The 19,562-nt window shown below is 48.6% G+C and overlaps 2 protein-coding genes and 1 pseudogene across 2 annotated transcripts; 2 read left to right on the top strand and 1 right to left on the bottom strand.

The window, feature by feature from the left end:
• Positions 1-3,282: 3,282 nt before the first annotated feature.
• LOC120233122 (ER lumen protein-retaining receptor 1) lies at positions 3,283-4,635 on the bottom strand. Its single transcript, XM_039234239.1, has 3 exons — positions 4,505-4,635; positions 4,263-4,324; positions 3,283-4,131 (listed from the first exon to the last, which is right to left on the bottom strand). The coding sequence occupies exons 1-3, from the start codon at positions 4,633-4,635 to the stop codon at positions 3,533-3,535; spliced, it is 792 nt and encodes a 263-aa protein (XP_039090170.1). The 3' UTR covers positions 3,283-3,532.
• Positions 4,636-4,839: 204 nt separating this feature from the next.
• On the top strand, positions 4,840-5,397 carry LOC120233121 (annotated as a pseudogene).
• A 2,225-nt stretch (positions 5,398-7,622) lies between these two features.
• Positions 7,623-13,465, top strand: CLDN34 (claudin 34). Its single transcript, XM_039234274.1, has 2 exons — positions 7,623-7,952; positions 12,541-13,465. Exon 2 carries the CDS (start codon positions 12,561-12,563, stop codon positions 13,206-13,208), a length of 648 nt encoding a protein of 215 aa, XP_039090205.1. The 5' UTR covers positions 7,623-7,952; positions 12,541-12,560; the 3' UTR covers positions 13,209-13,465.
• The last annotated feature ends 6,097 nt before the right edge of the window (positions 13,466-19,562 follow it).

Raw genomic sequence — 19,562 nt, 5'->3', positions numbered from 1 at the left:
TGGTTATGCTGTGTAACAAGCAGCTGTGAGATCTCAGTGTGTGGTAAAGTATTTCTTTAGCTCATGATTGCATAGACCATGATACTCTGCTCCATGTGTTTCTCCTCCTTCTGGAACCAGCAGCCTGGTGGGTACACAGGAGAACAAACTGGGACACAAAGGTGTTTTTCCACATGGCTGATTATGTCACCCCGCTAACCTTCCATTGCCAAAGCAAGCCCCGCAGCCAGGCTCAGAGGGGTGGTAGGGTGTGCCCCAGCTCTTCGGTGGGAGAAACCAGGACATCACGTGTCAGAGTGTGGAAACCGGGTGTGAAGAATTCATGCCGTGGATGTGCTACATCCCCCACAGCGGCATCTGCTGTTATGGGGAAGCACTCAAGCACCCTGGTCCCAGAAGCCAAGTCCCCAGGGCCAGGCCGCCTCTGCCGCTCCCTAGCCACATGGCCCTGAGCAAGGTACTTGTCCTGGCTGAGCCTCTGAGTGTCGTCCTCCGTCACTGGAGAAGGAAGGCCTGGGGAGCTCAAGGGAGACAATCCATGTTCTCCATGTGCTTAGAGGCCGCGCCCAATGCAGACAAGCTTGCGGAAGTGTTTGCTCTTCTGTTTGCTTGCATCACCCCCTCTGGTCCTGGAGGGAAAGGCCTTCCTGGAACGGATGTGCTGGAGCCACGGCAGGAGTGCAGATTTCCGTTGCTTGGGACGATGAGAAGGGGTTCTCTTCGGGAGCAGGTTTGTGGGGCCTCAAGGCAAGACAGGAGCAGGGAGAGGCCGTTAATAAAAGTTATTTAAGGGGCACCTGGGTGGCTCAGTTGGTTAAGCATCGGACTTCGGCTCAGGTCACAATCTTGCAGTTCATGTGTTCGAGGCCCGCATTGGGCTCTGCGCTGACAGATCCTCTGTTCCCCCTTCCCCCGCCTCTCCCCTGCTCTATCTCAAAAACAAACATTAACGAAAAAGCTTTTTAATAAATAAAAATAATTCAAGATTAGAGTGAATATTTACTGAGAGGGAAAAATTCACAAGTTAGATATTTTTAAAGAGGATGAATACCACACATCTCATTTTTACTTCTGGCTTCTGCCAGGCAACCCCAGCCTGCCTCGTGTGCGTTCTGGAATGGTGAAAAGATTCAGAAACGGGGGCAAGGCAAATGCATGCCAAGGCTGCTGCTGCGGCGCTCAGCAGGGCAGTTCCACGATCTGCGTGCCCTGTTCTGTGACCCGCTGATGTCAGCATGCAGGGTTTTGTCCTGAGCACTTGTGTGCTCAGGCTGGTGAACCACATTGGTGATGGTGCGGCCTTTGGTGTGGGCTGTCACACTCGTGCAGGAGGAACTGCGTGGGGTTCCCTGAGGCAGTCGGGGACACCGGACTCTCGCTCCGTTCTCAGACCTGTCTGCGGGGCTACCACAGGTCTACCTACAAGCATAGATGTTCTGAGAGCCTGTTTCGTGCGCTTCTCATTAAGAGAAGAAAGCAACGCGTCTGTTCGTGTCTCTCATTCGTGTGTGCTGCATCTTGAGTCCCGGTGGCTCCCTGTTGGGAGCAGTCAACACAAGCTGGATAGTGTGCCCCATCTGAGTTCCCCACCAGGTGCCCCAGAGGCCTGTGGTCATTCCAGCAACACCTGACACAGGCAGGCGGAGAGGAATGGCTCAGTAGACCTAACGGAACGCGATGACTATGTCTTGGCAAATTTCACGAAAGCATGGGGCTGTGCTAGCTTAAACCTGGTTATCAGATCAAAGACGAGGCCTACCAGATGGCGTTATCTGGCCCGGCAAAGACCATGTGGAGGGGTGTTCAGGGCCGTCAGTCGTAGCTCACTAAACCTTCAGCCCAAGGAGCGCAAGCCAGGGTTCTGTGCACGTTTGTGGTTCTCTGCTCGGTCCCTAGTATGAGTAGGCGCTTAATTTATACACAAGTATCGAATGAGCGAAGATCTAAAGCCGGCCACACAGAATGGATCACTGAGCAGCGCTGTCTGTGCAGAGCCCAACGTGGGGCTCGAGTTCAGGAACCGTGCGACCATAACCTGAGCCCAGATCGAGTCAGACACTTAACCGACTGAGCCACCCAAGTGCCCCCAATTTAATATATGTTTTAATTTTTTTTAAATGCTTATTTGATTTTGAGAGAGAGGAAGATTCTAGGATTATTTTCTAGACATGAAAGTCTTCTAGGCCCTTAGCGTGCTCTTTCCCATGTCATGCCTACAGTGCTTAATTCTCTTCGGTGCAGGTGGAGATGCTATGGCTGGCAGAGGCCTACTGCCGCGTGAAGTGACGTATTCACACATCTCCTTCCCTTCTTCTCTCTCTCTCCTGTCCATTTTTGTCTTCTCCTAAGAAACAGGATTATCCTAATCATGTGGTTAAAAGTCTTTATGTAGGGCGCCTGGGTGGCTCAGTTGTTTAGCATCTGACTTCGGCTCAAGTCACGATCTCACAGCTCAAGAGTTCGAGTCCCACATTGGGGGAGGTCAAGCCCCGCTTTGGGTGAGCCCTGCTTCTCTCTCTCTCTTAAGAAATAAAATAAGATAGGGGTGCTTAGGTGGCTCAGTCGGTTAAGTGTCCAACTTTGGCTCAGGTCTTGATCTCACAGCTCCTGGGTTCGAGCCCCACCTCAGGCTCTCTGCTGTCATTAGAGAGCCCCTTTCAGTTCCTGTCTCTCTCTCTCTCTGCCCCTCCTCAACCCGTGCTTTCTGTCTCAAAAATAAATAAAAACATCAAAAAAAATTAATAATAAATCTTTTTATTTAACAGTGTTGGGAATTTTCCCCTAGTTATTTGTCAGCATTGCCTTGAATTGCTGTGTAATGTCCCACTATAAAGTTGCTGAATAGTTTACTAACCACATCTCAGAATGGGATTTTTCCTATTTGTTCCCAGTCGTTACCTTGGTTATAAAGGTCATTGGGTGTGCGCTTCACTTACATCTCTGTAAGTATCTCTGCTCATTTTCTTGGGATAAATTCCTTATGGAAACACTAAGCAATTCTGGTGGAATTTTGGCTTCTAGATAAAATCTAGTCCCCTAAGTGCTGGCTAGCTGACATTATGTGATTTTTTGGTAATCTCTTGTCTACAGAAGCCCCATTTGAAGCTATTCCCAATCTTCGGTCAATTTCTCACAAATTAGGAATCTGGAAGGTTGCTGAGGGGCTTGCGGGAGGGAAAAGATCTCGGACCCCATCCTGCCCCACGGGACACTCGAAAACAGTTTATAAAACTCGGGTGGGCCAGAGAGTAGAAGAGAAAAGGAGTCTTCGGAATCAAAAACTAAATAGTGGAAAGATTTTTTTTTTCTTCTCTAAAAGGCAAAAAACTACAAACAGCCCAGGTCCTGAGTTCCCCAAGACTTGGGTTCTCCGCTGTCCCCCCTGAAACCCGGCAGGAGGGGGGCTGGGGAGCGCGGAGAGGTTGGTTCTTTTAAAAAGTCACCCCTGGACAGGACGGGAAGGCTCGTGTCTTCTCGCTGCCTTCCTCTGCCTCTTGCGGGCTGCCAAGGAGAGGGACGGCCAGGCCCAGGGCTATGCCGGCGAACTCAGCTTCTTCCCCTTCAGGACTTTGGTGATGTAGAGGTAGAAGAAATCGCAGTAGAGGACAGTCTGCACTAGGCCTGCCACCAGGGCGATGAGGTCGAAGAAGCCCTCGAAGTGGTAGCGCCAGATCCAGTTGAAGAGATAGAGCGTGCTGTAGACCCCCAGCGCAAACAGGTAGTGGCTGGTGATGGTCTCCGCCTCGCCCGTCTTGCTCACCATGAACAGCTGTGGCAGGATGGCCGCCGACTCCAGGTAGATGGAGAAGGTCCAGAGGATCTCCAGAGGGGTGAAGTCATGGTTGACCAGGAACGCCAGGATGGCTGTGGGAACGACGAGGAACTCCACCCTGAAGGTGTCATGGTTCCCGTTGTAAGTGGCTTTGAACTTGCTGTAAATCATCCAGACTGTGGTGAAGGGACAGGCAATGTAGACTGCCTTCATGCACGTGTTGTACAGGGAGATGTAGTTGGTGAAGAGGTCCAGGTAGCAGGCCGTGAACACCACCGCAAACAGGACCTGGCTCTTCCCTGAAATGCCGGCACACGAGCGGGACTTCCAGATTTTGAGCAGTAGCAAGATGACTTGCTCTACATGTTACACAGCGACTGCCACTGCGGCGGCTCTCGGGGAAGTGGAGGATGAAGGGTTCCTGGCATCGCTGTTCTGGGACCGCTTCCCTGAGGCCCAGTGGCGGGAGCGGCCCGACGTGGGCCGCTACCTCCGGGAGTTGAGCGGCTGAGGCGCGAGCCTGAGTGCTTGGCGGAGGAGCGAGCGCAGCTGCTGCAGCAGACAGGCAACTTGGCCTTCGCCAACTATAAGAGACAACATTTGTCATGTTGTATACATGTATATATGTACGTGTACATATATATATACACGTACATATATACGTATACATATATATATACGTGTACATGTATATATACGTGTATATTATATATGTGTATATATAAGATGCACCTTGTCTCTCGGGGGCCCTGCTGGCTCGGGGTCCGAAGCAGCCCGTGGTCTCCTCTCCGTGTCCAAGTCCCCGTCTTCGTCCAGCTGCGCTCCCAGCCCCGCCCGGCCGGTGGTGTCAGTTTTCTGGCCATATAAGCGTATGTGTATGTTTATATGTAATGTAATGTGTACACATTATACACATGTATATATATACACATACATGCATGTTATATATACATATGCATGGCACATATATATATGTATATCCTGCATATATTTGTATACATGTCCTTGCCCTTTGCTCCCAACAGATCACAGACTATATCAGATGAACCTCCAGAGTAGACGATGCCATGTTGTAAGGGGCCTGTGTAGGTGCCACACAGGTATTGCTTGCCATTTGCAGCAATGTGGATGAAACTAGAGAATGTTATACTAAGTAAAATACGCCAAGTGTTGGGATGAGCACTGGGTGGAAGCCGGTGTCAGTGTCGGAAGCCGATGCGCTGAGTCTGGGCCCGGGACGTCGCCCGAGAGCAGAGACGAGGAAGCGTCGGGCGCGGGTTCTAGCCCGGTGTCGGATGGTGTGAACTTGTTCGCCAACGACGGCAGCTGCCTGGAGCTGTTCAAGTGGAAGATGGAGGAGGAGCAGCGGCAGGAGGAGCCGCCCCCGGGCCGCCGCCGCCGCATCTGAAGAGGAAGGGCGGCCCGGGCCCTACGCTCAGCTTCGTGGGCAAGCGCAGAGGCGGGAACAAGCTAGCCCTCAAGACGGGAATAGTAGCCAAGAAGCAGAAGACGGAGGGTGAGGTATTAACAAGTAAAGGTGACGCGTGGGCCAAGTACATGGCAGAGGTGAAAAAGTACACCATCAGTGCAGCGATGATGGTAAAACTCGGCCCCTGGTGAAATGACCCCCTTCCCCCGCCTGCCTCCGGCCCGGGACTCTGCGATGTACATAACTATTTAATGCAGCGGCAGCGGCGGCAGCCTTTCCCAAGGACTTCTACACAGAAGGAAATCGAGATGCTTCCCTCAGCCGCGGACGATTCTCCAGGACTTTTTTACCTCGAGCACTTGCCTCTTGAGACTTCATAGAACAGTGGTTTACTGTCCCCTCTCCTCCTACCTCCTCGCTCTCTCTGGCTCTTTCTGTCTTCCTCCCCACCCCCACCCCACCCTCTTAGCCATCACTTCTGGGAAGTAAAGAACTTGACTTAGTGCCGAAAAAAAAAAAAAAAGGAAACTGCTTAAAGAAATTTTATTTGTGAGTAAAACAGGTCACAGCGGAGGACAGAGGCCCCACCCTCCCAAGCCTGTGTCCATACACGCGACTAAACTTCGTGTTGTGATACAAAGAGTTAAAATAAACTACAAAAGTGAAATGAAAGTTGCACGTGAGGGACAAAAGGAAGGGGTAGAGTCCAGGGTCCGCTGAAGTACGGGCTGAGGGCGCAGGGCCCAGACGCCACCATGGCCACAAAATGACAGGGGAGAGAAGCAAGTCGCCAGCAAGCTCGAAGCAGCGATCAGCGCCATGCAGCCAGCCTCAGGCCCTGCCTGGGTGTCAGGAGCGTGGGACCCGGCCGCGGTGGCACCGGGTCCGCCCGGGGAGGAGGCCTGCCAGCGCCCGGGCAGGCTGGCACCGAGCAGCTCCCGCACGGGGTCACCCACCGGTCCCGCTAAGCAGCTTCACGTGGTTTCTTGGGTCGGAGTTAAGTGAGAATCACCAGGTCGAACAGGGAGAGCAAGTCAGGGTCATAAGCGCCTGGTGGAAGCAGTGAGGGGTGGGACCGCCGGGTTGGTGCCTTGGGCCACCTTTCACCAAACCCTGGGGGGGAGGGGTCTTTCAGGCAGAGTTAAAGTAACAGAAGACCCCGTCTCGGTCCAAAACGTCCCCCAGAGAAGTGAGCAGAGAGAAAACTAAAAAGTGGCCCATTCACGGTAAAAATCGTAGGGTGAACTGCAAACCTACTGAAGGAAAATTCTAGAAAGGACTCTTCCCCACCCCCACCCTCACCTTGACGTATCTTGCCCACGACAGGAATCTAGAGACCCCAGTGAGTAAGGAACGGGGAGCCCTGAGCCAGTTTCCGGCCTCAGGGTAACGCGACCACGCGTGGGCTGTGCTGGGCGGACACGGGCCCCTCTGCTGTCGGGGCTTCCGGCTCAGCCCTAACCCCCGCTCACGGGCTGTCACGGGGCCCGGCCGTTGGCAGGCACAGGAGTGTTTCCACAGGACCGAGGCTTTGTACCTGCAGAGTGCGCTCGCTCACCCGGCAGGCGCCGCCACCCGGAAACTACAGCTCAGATCCAGTCGCCTGAGACCTCGGGGTGAAGGGGAGACTAGCAGACACACAGCGTGGGTCACTTCACGACAGAAGGAGAGAAAGGTCAAGGCCAGAGCCGGCAGGGCCTCCAACTGTCCAGCCGGAGCCAGGACTTCTCACCCCGGGGGGAGAGGGGGCGCGCAGACAGGAGGGATGTGGGTCCGTCTCCCCCAGAACCATACTGTTTTCCCCACGTGGACTGTGTGTCAACAAGCCTGTAATCCAAGCCTCAACTAGAAGGAGGTCCTTTCCCATGAATTAAGGGTTTCGTTCCTAATGTGTCAGATGTCCATGGGCTTTCACAACTGAATCTTGCCCTTGTGGCTACCGCTTCTGCTAATACCTGCACATATATGTTGCCGTAGCTTTTTTTAATCAAAATTTTTGTTTTAATCCTTACTTATTTTTGAGAGAGAGAGAGCACAAACAGAGAAGGGCAGAGAGAGAAAGACACAGAATCCAAAGCAGGCCCCAGACTCTGAGCTGTCGGCACAGAGCCCGATGCAGGGCTCAAACTCGTGAATCGCAAAATCGTGGCCTGAGCCGAAGTCAGACACTCAACCGACTGAGGCACGCAGGTGCCCTGGTGCTGCCATAGCTTTTAAAAAAATGTCATTACTTCCCGATGGTGTGGGTTAGATACCATTTCTGGGGGACAGGAGAGAAAATGAGTAGGGGACAGGTCTGAATCAGATACATCTTAAAAGTGGACTTTGATGGTCCATTAATAAACATTACTCCCCCGCTCCTAAAACAAAATGAAAACAACAACCAAAATGATAGACAAAGAGGATATATGATGAAGAAAAGAAACCAAAGAGGCGCGGTGATCAGTTACAAAACAAACGTTGCCTTGCCGTTCGGGACCTGGCAACCTAGAACTTGGAAGGTGTGGACAATGGGTGACAGAGCACGCTCAGAGTTTAAGGCTGAGGAGAGGAGAGGGCCTTCAGACCGAGCACCAGACCCGCTAGGTGGCTGAGCGCTCCTGTCTGCCCTGCCCGGGGGCCGGCCGTGGACAAGCAAGGACGCTGTGCTAGAGACGAACAGCCTGAGCCTCTGCGCGGCTGACCCAGCAGCTGGGCACCCTCCTGCCCAGACTTCCGTCGAGGTGGAGACTGCGTCACTGGACAGTGGAGGTTTGGCCTTCTTTGTCGTGTGCCTTATTGTGGTGAAATAGGACATAATCTTGATCATGTTGCCATGATTTAAGGGTGCGGTTCAATGGACGCTTAAAATGTTCGGTCCACACCACCGTCCGTCTCCAGGACGTTTTCATCTCCCCAGACTGAAGCCTTGTCTCCATGAAACACTAACTGTCCCGTTCCTGTCTTCCCCAGCCCCTGGCACCTGCTGTCCCGCTTTCTGTCCCTGTGAACGGGACTACTCTGAGTGCTGCGTGTGAGTGGAATCACAGTATTTGTGACTTGGGGACTGGCTTATTTCAGCATAAGGTCTTCTCGGTTCATCCATGTTGGGACAGGTGTGAGAACTTCCTCGTCAAGGCTGATAAATATTCCATCGTGTGGAGAGACCACCTCTTCTCTCTCCAGCTGTCCACGGGCAGACATTTGGGTGTCCATCTCTTGGTGAGCATGAAAGCCACTACCTGAACGTGGGGGTGCAGGCATCTGCTGTCACTAATGTTGGGTCAGTGGTAAGAGGTGGGGTTGCTGGGTCACCGGGTAATTCCACATTTCATTTTCTGAGTGTGTGTCGTGTTTTCTCAGTCCCTCTTCTATTGTGTTTTGACACCTCAGCCACACGAGTGTTTGTTTCGCTCACTATCCACGATGTTCGTTGCTTTCACATTTTCATGCCCGGTCCTGATCTCTTGTGACTCGGATTCGAGGGGCACCACATCAGTGTTACTCAGCGGTGAAGACTAAGGAAGGGGGAAGGGGGAAGGGGCGGGCCCTTCCCATCGGGCCACGTGATCCCAGTTAGAACCCTTTGGGGCTCTCTTCATTCTCCAGCCTTTGTACTGGGACATGGTTGTAACGGCATCGTGATACCACCTCATGGCGGAGGGGGGTGGGGGGAGGGCAGAGGGTGGGTTGAGGTTATTGCTATTTATTTTATTGGTATTTTGTTGCCCTGTTTCAAGTCCGTCTTACATACCCACAGGCCCATGTCTCCTGCGGCTGCTTCTCTGCACGTGTCCGCTCAATCTACTTCCCCTTTTCTCTTTTATGTTCTCCAATTAGCCAACATGTGTAGTCCTCAAACTTAGTCTCCTTGTCTGGTGAAAATAAATAAATAAGCTGCCTATCTCTGCCATCCGTTCTACCCTTGGAAATAGAGACTTTCTGGGTGGCTGGGTGGCTCTGTCGTTAAGCATCTGACTCTGGCTCACATCATGATCCCACGGTTCGTGAGTTCGAGTCCCACACCAGGTAAGCACAAGCCTCACTTCAGGGAAGAAGCCCTGGTTCTCTCTCTCTCTCTCTCTCTCTCTCTCTCTCTCTCTCTGTCTCTCGTCTCTCTCTGTCTCTCTCCCCCTTGCTCACTTGTTCCCCCTCCTCTAAAATTAAAAATTTTTTAAAAAGACTTTTTAATCTGAACCAAAGACACAGTGGAACTCAGGCAATAGGCAAGCGTCAGGTACACGTTGCACACGGCAAGCCGGCACATGCTTGAACACTGCATCAGAAGGTTGCCCATCTTGGGGAAAGCATATTTCAGAGTTCATAAAGCTCTGTTAAATGCAAAGGAGGGAAGTCACATTCAGGTTATGAGCCAGAGACTAGTAAGAATAGTTGTGTCTTAAGCTTTGCGAGGCCAGAAAACAACCAGAAAACTACAATTAGGCTCATTCTTAAAGTGCCCCTTGCACCTAAGGTTCCTTTACACTGAGCACACATCGTGATTCCATATACACAATAATCAAAAGCAAAACAGACGAGCAGTAATAAGTGTTACAAGGAAGTGGAGAAATTTGAGCCCTTAGACATTGCTGGTGGGATTAGCAAATGGTGCAGCTACTTAAGATAACAATTTGGTGGCCCTCGAAGTGTTAGAGATAGAGTTACCTCATGACCCAGCAATTCCATTCCTGCCAAAGAGAAATGAAAACACGTCCACACAGAATCACACATTCATGTTCAGAGTAGCATCATTCATAGCCCAGAAGGGGAAAAAACCCAACTGTCCATTACCTGCTAAATAAAGCATAGTGTATCTATACAGTAGAGTATCATTAGGCCATGAAAAGGGATGGAGTACTAATATATCTGTGGATGAACCCTCAAAACATTATGCTGAGTGGAAGCAGCCAGACCCAAAGGCCACATATTGTAGGATTCTGTTCATATGAGATATTCAGAGGTGGTGAATCTGTAAACACAGAGAACCAGGAGGAGGGGGGAGGGTTTCCGCCCTACATTTTCATTCGGGTTTTTTTTTTTTTTTAATGTTTGTTTTGGAGAGAGACAGAGTGCAAGTGGGGGAGGGGCAGAGAGAGAGACACACACACAGAATCCAAAGCAGGCTCCAGGCTCCGGGCTGTCAGCACAGAGCCTGATGCAGGGCTCGAACTCTTGAATTGTGAGATCATGACTTGAGCTGAAGTCAAGAGTCAGGTGCTTAACTGACTGAGCCACCCAGGTGCCTCAAGATTCTTTAATTTCTAAAAATGACTTGATACTCAATACTGTCATTAAGTGCATACGATGATGGCATTTTTTGCTTACGTTTGATCTTGCTTTATGCTTCCATTTATACTGTCAGAGTTTCCATTTAGAAATGACATAATAGTCTAGAATGTGAATTATTGGGGCGCCTCCATGGCTCAGTCAGTTAAGCATCTGACCGGCTCAGGTCATGAACTTCACGGTTCGTGGGTTCGAGCCCTGCATTGGGCTCTGCGGTGACAGCGAGGAGCCTGCTTGGGAGTCTCTCTCCCCCCATCCCGCTCTCTCTGCCCCTACCCCCCCTCAAAAAATAAAATAAAATAGGAAAGGAATGTGAATTATGAAGGAATTTCTTCTAGTCTCAGACCCAGTGCACACCTAAGGTACAGGTCTTCAATTTGACTTGCAGATCGGACTCTGGGGGGTGGGACGGGCAGAGGTGACTCTTCTGGAGGCCCCATGTGGCTCTGAACTACAGACGTTCTGAGCGGTAGGCCCTCTGTCGGCTTCTGCTCGCTGGTGCCGCTGTGGTCTTGGGGATGTTTGCAAAGGCCGAGGGTTCTGGCAAAAGGTAAGTTTCTGGACAGAACCACAGAAGGTATTCTGATATCCCCGAGGTGTGTGGGGTTTCCTCCGGGGAGGGCAGGGGGGTGCGGATACGAGTTCTTCCAGAGTATTTATGTACCAGAATTAATCTATCCTCCATTGCTTTGCAACCTTAATACAGTCTTTTGTATTGTTTTTATTAAAAGAATAAATCATGCTCATGCCAGAAATACCTAGAAAGCTGGAACAGCCAGATATCATTTAAAAAGTCACAATCCAAGGTCATAAGCACAGTGTTCAGTGAAAGAAGCCAGGCACAGAGGAACATCTAGTGCAGGGTCCCTGTTTCGAAAAACCGGCAGAATTGAAGCAACACGTATGGGCATGCATGCTGCGGTAGAGCCCTGTGAAGACGATAAGGATATGAAGGATAAGAAGACAGAAGTGATTCCGTTATCTGTCCTCCACCACGTGGCGCCCATGGGGTTATTGCCCCGGGACAGTTGAGCTGTTCACCTTAGATTTTGTCTCGATGTGATTCTTCACAATACAAAGAGCCTTAAAAACTCTAACCCAGTTAAAAACATCTCTTACTACCTTAGCAAGCATTGACTTCCAGTTGTGTTTAGATACATGGTGACTTTATATGGACTATTTCATAAGTTCCCGTTTGGGCTTGATACATGGGCAACAGTCTTCCTTTTGGTTACGTTATGTTTTACTGGGAACAAGAATGGATGCAATCTAGAAGACTGGGAACCCGTGAAATGTTGGAAAAGGGGGAGAAACTGGAGCCTTCGCGCACTGCCGGTGGGAAGGCAGAATAGTGTAGCCACTTGGGGAAATGGTTGAGCGCTTTCTGAAAAGTTCAACACCCTCTTATCAGACGCCGCACTAGTCCCGCTCCTGAGGGACCTACTCGAGAGAAAGGGGAACGTAGGCCCGTCCAGAGTGTTACGTAGAAATACTTAGAGCAGCCCCACAGGAGCCCAAACTTGGAGCCAACCCAAATGTCCAAAACCTGAGGGAAGAATAAGCATCCGTCCAGTTGACTAGGACTCAGCAATCCAAAGAAACTACTCACGCAGGCTACACCGTGGGTGAAACTTGAAACCACTCTACAAAATGAACAGAGCCGAGCACAAAACAGTCCACCTTGTTGTACCCGGGTTATATGTTTCATGCCAGCAGATAGTTCCATTTCACGGCCGTAGCATGAATTATCGAACCGAGCCCCATTGTGAGACCTGAACTCCTTTCCCATTTTTTTAGTATTATGAATAGTGGACGACTAAATATCGGTGGCCCAATCTGAATTATTTCTTTGGGCAAAGGCCCAGAAATGGAACTGCCTGTGTGAAAGTCTGCCCATTTGAAGCCAAATGGCCCTCTACCAGGTGCGCTCAGTCTGTGCTCCCACCGGCAGGCCATGAATGTCGATGGCTCCGGTCTCAAACATAGCACCGCTTACCACACGGTGGGGGGCGGACAGGGCACTCTTCCAAGCCCAGGAGCCCCCCCCCCCATGACGCTCTATATTTGTTTGCAGACCCCCAGTAAGCAGCCTCCATGGTCCTGCCTCCGTGCAGCTACAACCGCCAACTGGCAGGCTTCACCACAGCCACCGTAGGATGGATCCTCGTCACCACGTCCATGGGCCTCGTGGAGTGGCGAGTGTGGCACACGGAGAACTCCCCTCTCTTTCCCTCCAGCGTGGTCTGTGTGGGAATGTGGAAGATGTGCATCTACCAGCATGTCAGCAACACCAACAGAGTCGCGCTGTGTCAACCTTATACCTACCGTGATACCTACCTCCCTTTGGATATCCGCATTTCTCAAAATCTCCTGCTGGTCGCCAGCATCCTAGGTCTGTTGGGGAGAGCCTCTGTCATCTTTGCACTTAGAAATCTGTACATCGGAACCCTTCAGAAGAACGCCGCCTTCGGTCCATTCGTGGCCTCGGGAATTCTGAACATAGCTGCTGGAGTGTGCGTCTCGATCACTGTGGTCTGGAATTACCAGTCTGTGGGGAGGGAAGAGGGTATTGCCTTCCCGCCGTCTCTCTCTATACCCTTCAAGCCTGAGACCCAGGAGCTCGGCGGTGCCGTTTTGGTGGCATGCCTGGGTGGCATCATGATGCTCTTGAGTGGGTTAGTTTTCATCTCTTACAAACACCCCATATTTCACCAAGTGCATCCTCGAACTTCAGGAATATAAGGGCCTGGTTGCATTGGCTTTCCAAATTCAAGATTGCCGAGCATGTGTGAGAAGTTTTAGCAGGATGCGCTAGCAAATATTTCCAAGGATTCTAGACCATGCCAAAGGTAGTCGCGGGCAGAGAGTAGCTAACTATTTCCTTCTGTTATTTCCTATGTCTTTGGTTCATTGTAAGAAAATTTCATTTCAAACCATCTTCCCCACCTGCCGGCTGGTCTTATTGAACCTGAACTTCATTTATTGTTGAATAAATAATCTATACTGTAAACCTTGTGTATGCAAATAGGATTTTCTGTGATTCTCACATGTCCCTTTTTTTCAAGCTTTTTTTTAATGTTTATTTATTTATTTTGAGAGAGAGCATGTGAACAGGGGAGGGCCGGAGAGGGAGGAGAGAGAGAATCCCAAGCAGGCTCCACACTGTCAGCACAGAGCCCGACGCGGGGCTTGAAGCCACGAACCCCGAGATCATGACCTGAGCTGAAGTCGGACACTTAACCAACTGAGCCTCCCAGGAGCCCGGGTTATTTATCTTTTTAGTGGCGCTGATGTTGGGAGGGGGAGGGTCTAGAAGGGGAAAACCCAAACCCTCTCATAAATTTCACCAAATTTCCACCTTTTGATGGTCCTTGTGCGAATCAATCATTGCACTAAGGAATACAAGCAGTGACTTTCTCATGTGAACATTTTTGTCAGATTTATTAACTGGAATGCTTCTGCAAAGAAGGGCTTCCTCTTATCAAGTATTGGCTACTCGGGTTCTCCAAAAATTCAGCTCATACACAAAAGGCAAGGTAAATGTTTCATTTTTTCCCCTTTAATTGAGAAATTTCTAGAGTAAGGGGGAAGAAATCCTTAATTACTTTGGTGTTGTCCGATGTATTTTCAAGATTGTTTTCACTACTACTTTTCATTTTTGTCTTTTTCTTCTGTGAGTATAAACTCAACTCTGGAATCTGAACTCATGGGATTGTTCCCATGTTTTTATCATGGAAATTTTCCAATGTGTTCAAAAGTAGACAAACGAGGGGCGCCTGGGTGGCTCAGTCGGTTAAGCATCCGACTTCGGCTCAGGTCATGATCTCACGGTTCATGGGTTCGAGCCCCAGGTCAAGCTCTGTGCTGACAGCTAGCTCAGAGCCCAGAGCCTGCTTGAGATTCTGTAGCTCCTCCTTTCTCTGACCCTCCCCTGCCTCACACTGTCTCTCTCTCTCTCTCTCTCTCTCTCTCTCTCTCAGAAATAAATTAAAAAAAAAAAGTAGACAAACGATTTTCTCAGTTTGGAGAATTCGCATTAGATGCCCAGTAGTGTTTCATTCCTATCCTCACTCTCACCAACCCCAGCCTTGGATTATTTTGTGATAAATCCCTGGTGGTGTGTCATTTTAGTCATAAATGCTTCAAAAACACATCTCCAAAAGATAAGGATTGCTTTTTTATGACATAACCACGTTGTCATTATCACACCTAAAAAAGTTAATACTTTCCTAATGGAAACAAATATGTAGTCGATGTTCAGATTCCCGTAATTGTCTCATAAATGTTTCTGTGTTTTATTTATTTTTAGACAGAGAGGGAGTGAGTGAGAGCGAGAGAGAGAGAGAGAGAGAGAGAATCCCAAGCAGGCTCCATGCTATCAGCGCTGGGCGTGCCTTAGGGCTCGAACCCATGAACAGTGAGATCATGACCTCAGCTGAAATCAAGAGTCAGCCGCTCAACTGACTGAGCCCCCCAGGCGCCCCTCATAAATGTTTTTAATAATAACTTGTGAGTGTCTGTATATTCATAGTGTTTCACTCAATTGCACTCATTTTTCCTTTTATGATCAAACTGTCACATTTCTGGCAATGGAGTCACAGGGACATGTGTCCTTTGACACGTCTCCATCAGTATAATTTTATACCTCAAACAACTCTACACTATCAATAAAATTCATCATATGAAAATGATTTTCCTAAAGAACAAAAGAGGAGGGAGAGAGAAGGACATACCAATAGTACGGTTAACAGCTACGTTCATCAAACGTTAGAGCGATGTTGGAACTAAAGCATATTAAGCGACAGTTTTTAAAAAGTTGATCTGTGGTTTTATGGACATGCTAGGAACTCCCCTTTCTCAGAATTTTGAGCTTTTATTTTTTTAATGTTTTTTAAAATTTATTTCTGAGAGAGAGAGAGACAGCGTGAGCAGGGGAGGTCCAGAGAGAGAGGGAGACACAGAATCGGAAGCAGGCTCCAGGCTCTGAGCTAGCTGTCAGCACAGAGCCCGATGCGGGGTTTGAAACCACAAACTGCGAGATCATGACCTGATCCCAAGTCAGACGCTTAACCACCCGTGCCACCCAGGTGCCCCTCAGCTTATTTTTCAAACAATTTAACCAGTTTAAAACCTGCCTAAACCTGCCTACAATACCTATAAAATTAACGAATACAGATATGCTCTGCTTAAAATCATTTCATGGAATATTTTTCAGTGATGGTTCCTATGTTTAAAGTTTCAGAAAAAAAGCATTTTTAGAGTGATTTCTTTGCCCAACATGGCATTTACTCATGACCCCTGATCAAGAGTCACAGGCTCTACCGACAGAGCCAGCCTGGTGGCCCAGAAAGAAAACACTTTTAATCAAATCAGATCGTTACTGAAGAAACATGACCAGAAAACATTAGATATTCCAAAGGGAAAAACATTTTTCCACAGAAATGCTCATCTTAGGAGCAAAGCAAATTCCAAACACAGTGAGATCATGCAGCCATCTTTATGGTCACGAGCATTTTGAGACATGAGCCCGTTAAAAACGTGCGCCCCTGCAAGCGATGGGGGTGCTTATTTCTTGAGCTTTTGCCACTTCCGAGAGCATGCCGTCATTTGGAAGAGGGCTGCTGAAGTTCATGGACATGATGTTGTCTGCATCTCGGTATCTTTCAACACATCTTTCTGTCGGTTGGAAAACAACTCTCAGTCTTTTCCCAGAGCAGGCAGTGCTTTTGTGGCTCATTTGTTTGGATGCTGTGAGAATACGTCTGCAAAGACACTGCAATCTCGGCTATTTCTTCCATAATTGTTTTGCTTGAAAAATCTGCTGTGTGCATTGAGCACTTTTTTTTGCATGCTCCTCAGCTATGCTACATTCTATGTCTTCGTAAATTATGACGTTTCCAGTTCCCTGAGATTTAGTTTATATGCCAGCAAGCTTTTGCCCACTGAAAAGCTACACGGTGACAGCATGCTCAGGACACACTGGTATACCCATGTTGATGGAGCTTGGGGGTGATGGGGGATTCATGGGGTCCGGAGCCGACGGCCAAGAGAGAATTTTGAAGACGTCTTTGGTGCAAAAAGGTGATTTTATGAAAGCGCGGGGACAGGTCCCGTGGGCAGGATTAGCTGCCCTGGGGTCCTGACGGGTAACCCATTATCTACCCCCAGGTGGGGAGGGGGTCAGGGAGGGAGTGAGTCTCTAAGGAATTCTGGAAGCAAGGTTTCCAGGACCGTGAGGGGCCAGCTGTTGCTAGGGAACCGCCATTTACTGCCGGTTAATAAAACCTCAGTCCTGAGACCCTTCAGGTGCATAGGGGTGGGGGTGGGGGGTGGGGGGGTGGAATAAGCCGGGAGCCTGATCCTCAGCCTATATCCTGGGGCAGTTGAGATGAAGGAAGTAGACTTCCAGGTCCTCGAGGTTGGGACAATGTTAAGCCAAGGTTCCCTTTTGCCCCCGGCCAAGTGTCCTCATCGAGGCAGCTGAGCTCCTAGAGGGAGGTCACTCTGCCCATTTCAGGGACTTATCAATGGGCTGTAGGCAGTATGGGAATTTAATTTTCCATTTGCCTCAGTTTCCCACATCAAAATGGCAAGCACTTAACCCTCTTTCCTTTGTTCTTGGGTAGCAGGGAGTGTCCGAGGGATATCACACAGATCCCACGGCGGGGGGGGGGAGGGGGGGGCGTGCCATCCCGTATTTTGCCCTCAGCCTGCCCCACACTCCCTCATCAAAGTGACACTGGGTTGTTTGGAGAAAAATGGCTTGGGACAAAGTCTGAATGCGAAGGAAAGTTGTAGAAGGTTTGTGAACGAAAACTTTGGAAAGGAATTTTATGTGTGGTCAGGATGGACTAAGGTTAAAATAAATGGATTTTAATTTTTTTTAATGTTTATTTTTGAGAGAGAGAGAGAGTGAGCGGGGGAGGGGCAGAGAGAAAGGGAGACACAGAATGTGAAGCAGGCTCCAAGCTGTCAGCACAGAGCCCGATGCGGGGCTTAAACTTGTGAACCTAGAGATCATGACCTGAGCCGACTGAGCCACCCAGGCACCCCTAAATTAAATGGATTTTAAAAGCACACTGGTAGGGGCGCCTGGCTCAGTTGGTTAAGCATCCGACTTCAGCTCAGGTCATGATCTCACGGTTTGTGGGTTCGAGCCCCACATCGGGCTCTGTGCTGACAGCTCAGAGCCTGGAGCCTATATCTTTGGATTCTATGTCTCCCTCTCTCTCTGACCCTCCCCTGCTCATGTTGTCTCTATCTCTCTCTCTCAGAAATAAATAAAACATTAAAAAACATTTTTTTAAATAAAAACACACTGGTATAGGACTGAAATTCTGCTTTTCTCTCTGTTCAAAAGATAGTTTTCTTGGATTGTTGATCTGCTCTTAATAAGAAATGTAAACAAAGGTCTTTCGGTCTGCCCGGAAAGCCAAGCTTATGTTTTGTCTTTATCAGGTCTTTGATTACTTAGTTAAAACTTCTCACTGCTAAAGGAACTAAGTTTTGCTAGTAACTATACAACCCTACATGCATATTTGCCTTTGAACCTCTTATTGCCACCTTTATTAAATAAATAGCTAACTTTTAAGTTTTGTAATGATCTGTAATCCTATTTACACATGTGCTTTATAACCTTCGAAGGTTTTAACAGATTCCCCAAGATTTAAATTGTAAATGAAGTCTTTTTGACCAATTAGGCTTGTTTGTTTCGTATGTTAAGTTACCTGAAAAGAACCCAAGCAGATAATGGTGAACCATATTGCTTGGATAAATGCTATAACTGTTCAAATATACATATAAAATTCTTAAAGTTTTAATATGTCTTGGTAATAAGGTCGTCACTTGATACTCTGATTATCAAACTGTTAGGTGTTGCAGAAATAACCAAATTCCCTTGTCAATTGCGTCATAACAAACTCTCATATCAGATCGTTAACAACGTCCATTTCTGAGATTTTGCCGTTTATAGTTAATTGTTCTTATTCTCTCACAAAACGTGTTTCATCTTCAAGGACATTTGTAAAAAAGGACTTTTAGGACACATACAGGTATTTGACATCTTTAAGGTGAAAACGGAAATAGGTAAAAATTTCCAGAAGGAACTAAAAGTTGCATTCGAACTAACCAAGAATTAGGAACATGGGACTAGATAAACTGAGCAAGATTATAGTTTTTGTGACTCTTGTTTGAAATATTATTGGTGCTCTAGTGTTTGCTTTTCCAGATCAAGGAGACTTTCTCTTAAGGTTTCTGTGACTTACATGGCCTCATAGTTCGGTTCTTGAGATTGAGTCCCACGTCCGGCTCTGTGCTGGCGGCGGGAGCCTGCTTGCGATTCTCTCCCCCACCCCCCACTCTCTCTCTGTCTCTCCTCCACTTGGTCTCTCTCTCTCTCTCTCAAAATAAAGAAACTAAAAAAAAAAAAACTATGACTCATAAAAATATGATAAAATATTCCTCTGTAAACAAATTAAGGCATTTAGCTCTTCTTTCTACCTAAACCCTCTGAAATTAAAAAAGTCTCAACGAGACCTTTTTAAATGGCTTTTTTTTAATGGCTTTTTTAAAAGGCTTCTTATTTTATTTTATTTTTTTAATGTTTTTTTATTTATTTCTAGGAGAGAGAGAGAGAAAGAGAGACCACACGAGCAGGGGAGGGTCAGAGAGAGAGGGAGTCACAGACCGAAACAGGCTCCAGGCTCTGAGCTGGCAGTCAGCACAGAGCCCGACGCGGGGCTCGAACCCACGAACCGCGAGATCATGACCTAAGCGAAAGNTCGAACCCACGAACCGCGAGATCATGACCTAAGCGAAAGTCGGACGCTTAACCGACTAAGCCACCCAGGCGCCCCAGAAGGCTTTTTAAAAAAATAATTTTTCAATGCTTTATTTTTGAGACACAGAGACAGAGCAGGAGTGGGGGAGGGGCAGAGAGAGAGAGAGAGAGAGAGAGAGACACTGAATCCGAAGCAGGCTCCAGGGGTCTGAGCTGTCAGCACAGAACTGGATGCGGGGCTCAAACCCACAAACCGTGAGATCATGACCTGAGCTGAAGTCGGATGCTTAACTGACTGAGCCACCCAGTCAAAGCCG

This window comes from Hyaena hyaena, unplaced genomic scaffold (assembly GCF_003009895.1).
Source record: "Hyaena hyaena isolate Hyena2069 unplaced genomic scaffold, ASM300989v1 scaffold_85, whole genome shotgun sequence".
NCBI lineage: Eukaryota > Metazoa > Chordata > Mammalia > Carnivora > Hyaenidae > Hyaena > Hyaena hyaena.
This window is presented reverse-complemented; position numbering and strand designations above follow the sequence as displayed.

Excerpts from the sequence above, each read along its gene's own strand:
- LOC120233122 (XM_039234239.1), bottom strand. The coding sequence starts at position 4,635 with ATGGCCAGAAAACTGACACCACCGGCCGGGCGGGGCTGGGAGCGCAGC. Across the intron at positions 4,325-4,504 it reads CAGGGCCCCCGAGAGACAAG|CAGCTGCGCTCGCTCCTCCG; the intron begins GTGCATCTTATA and ends TGTCTGCTGCAG. Across the intron at positions 4,132-4,262 it reads CAGCCGCTCAACTCCCGGAG|AGCAAGTCATCTTGCTACTG; the intron begins GTAGCGGCCCAC and ends TGTAACATGTAG.
- CLDN34 (XM_039234274.1), top strand. The coding sequence starts at position 12,561 with ATGGTCCTGCCTCCGTGCAGCTACAACCGCCAACTGGCAGGCTTCACC.